At 34.3% G+C, this 2,500-nt stretch overlaps 1 protein-coding gene across 8 annotated transcripts in view; it reads right to left on the bottom strand.

Annotated features, from left to right (window-relative positions):
* nmo (serine/threonine-protein kinase nemo) overlaps positions 1-2,500 on the bottom strand; it is a 298,234-nt gene that overhangs the window by 53,726 nt on the left and 242,008 nt on the right. For all 8 annotated transcript variants that reach the window (XR_010850784.1, XR_010850782.1, XR_010850785.1 and 5 more), the window contains exons 6-7: positions 957-1,166; positions 19-207 (exon numbers count right to left, since the gene is read on the bottom strand). Coding sequence is in view for 4 of the 8 variants with exons in the window: in XM_067090990.1 (XP_066947091.1) it covers positions 19-207; positions 957-1,166 (399 nt within the window). In the remaining 4 variants the exon portion in view is untranslated. The remainder of the gene's footprint in view (positions 1-18; positions 208-956; positions 1,167-2,500) is intronic.

The raw sequence follows: 2,500 nt of genomic DNA on the forward strand, positions 1-2,500 counted from the left end.
AGGAAGGAAGCTACTTACAGGGTCAAAGGCAAGCATCTGGGTGAGTAAATGGACGGCCTCGTGGGTTGCGTGTGAAGAAAGAGTATAAAGGGCAGGTAACGCTGGTGGCTTGGAAGGTCTCCGTAGCATGTGTGTTACTGCGCCCTCACAAGCATATTTCATATCTTCTAAATTTGGGGTGCCTAACAGGTCTGTTATTCGTTCAAGCTGTAAAAAAATGAGATTACATGAACACTCACCCAGTTAATAAATGATATTTGGAAAAAGTTGGAATTTAACAACCAGTTTCAATGTTTTTTCTCAACTAACTTGTAAACTCAAAAAGCAATACTTCATCAAAAGTGTTAAAACTAAACAAAATCTCATATAAACAGAAATGTAATAAAGGAATAAAAGATACAACAGTGTTATTACTGTACTGCAGATAAATTACAAAAATACAAATCTAAACTAAAATATACTGATAATTCATATTACTCTTCTTTTTAATACAAAAAATATTTTATCTGGCTGTTATTGCTACTGATTTTTTAACCAAAACTATATATCTTACATTTACAATCCGATTATCTTTCTTAACCAAATCCTAGCAATTTTTATTAGAGATCATCCTATATTTTGCTTTTAAGTCAGGTAGAGAGTCATACTTTTAAACATGCCCTAATATTTCTCAATAATTTTTATAACACCAAGATACCTTTCTTTTCCCTTGGAAAATCTTTTTCAGTTTCTCCTCACTTCTTCTTGTTATACAGAATTATTACCAGGATAATGTCAAGATACTATTACCATTTCAGAGCTTCTATCTTTTTACTGGTAGACCATCTAAGAGATGTGTGGGTTTTTGTACTTACGCTCTTTCATAGCAATTAAGCGATAATATATTTTATGAAAGACAATAAGCTTTGAAATATGCATTCATGTATCAAAATAAAAAGACCAAGATAACCTCTTACTTGCTGAACAGGACTTTGTGCCTGGAAGAGAATACGACGCCCTAAGAGTTCACCAAATATACAGCCGACAGACCATACATCAACTGCTTGAGTGTAGTGACGAGCTCCCATGAGGAGTTCAGGAGCTCTGTAATACTGGGTCACGACCTCCTGAGTCATGTGCTTGGTCTCGTCTGGTTCTTCCACTCTCGCTAAACCGAAATCACAGATCTGAAGAATACAAATACTTCATTAAGATATTTTACAATAATACCGCTATGGACAAAAGTTGTTAAAAGCAGTTTGTCAGAGAGGAATGTAAAACAATAATTAAAATACTGTATATATTGGGCACACACTCAAATAATACACAAACACTAAAAAACTAAGGGGGGATTACGATGCTGAAAGTAACTCTTGATTTTTTATAGTCATGAGCATTCTGTCCCTACATGAAGGTAGCACTCATTTTATAGCAAAAGTCTCTTTTTGGTCAAAGGTTTTTATAACTGTTGTTGAACACAAAGAAGGAACAATGATGATGAAGTTACATTCCCAGACAAGACACCAAAACTGCAATAATGATAACCCAAATCCCGTCCTCTACTATTACACACACAGGTTATATGCAGTAAGTTGCTACATTATAAGTAGCATCCTATCCTCGCACAGTCCTCAGTTGCTAACTGTATTATAACCTTAATTCTTAATTTTCTGTCAGACACCCTACTCAGATTTAAAGCATTCAGATCCTCTTCTCTTTCATGCATGCTTTTTCAGTAAGCTCACTCCACGTAAACATTATTAACTTATGTGCATGATCATTGTAATTTCACGTTATGTATTGTGTTACCATGTCCTGTAACTTTCTTGCAACTCCTGATCAAGTTTAGTTCGCCATACTTCTTGTCCTTTTTCTCAATCTTTGTCAAATCAACATTTCTCCAGCCCTCCAACTGGACATCTTGAGCTATCTCTTACCTAAACATTCAGCATATTTAATTGATGATTCAATGATGAATAAAGAGATATTTGCTCTTTCTTTATTTAGGGCATAAAAACTTTCATCAGCAAACCCTTTTAATTATAGGGATAAACACATACATATGCCTTCTTTTTTTATACCAGTCACTTTTCCATCACAATCACTTAAATCAAAACTATTTCCCTTTAATACTGATCTTCACAGGCTTGCATAATTTGATAAATACTTTCTCTCATTGTCGAATGACCTATAAGCAGGGTATGTCCTCCTCTAGCTTTCATCCCACCCTCAAGTCCCCTATTATTTCTTTCAAGGGTTTTCTCACAATTTTTTTCAACATAGAGTACAAGTAAATTTTTAATAGCTTGAAATAAAAGGGACTCAGGAGATCATTAGTTACAGTACTTGCATTAGGCACCCACAGTTCAACAAAAAAAAAACCCTTAAGCTGAAAATATATATTCATGTAGGTACACATATGCAAGAACCTACGCATAACTATCGATAATCAATATGGCATAAAAATGAAATACATCTTTGCTTCATACTACATGCTCTTTATATATACAATATAGGCCCT

The sequence above is a fragment of the Macrobrachium rosenbergii genome, chromosome 4, assembly GCF_040412425.1.
Source record: "Macrobrachium rosenbergii isolate ZJJX-2024 chromosome 4, ASM4041242v1, whole genome shotgun sequence".
NCBI lineage: Eukaryota > Metazoa > Arthropoda > Malacostraca > Decapoda > Palaemonidae > Macrobrachium > Macrobrachium rosenbergii.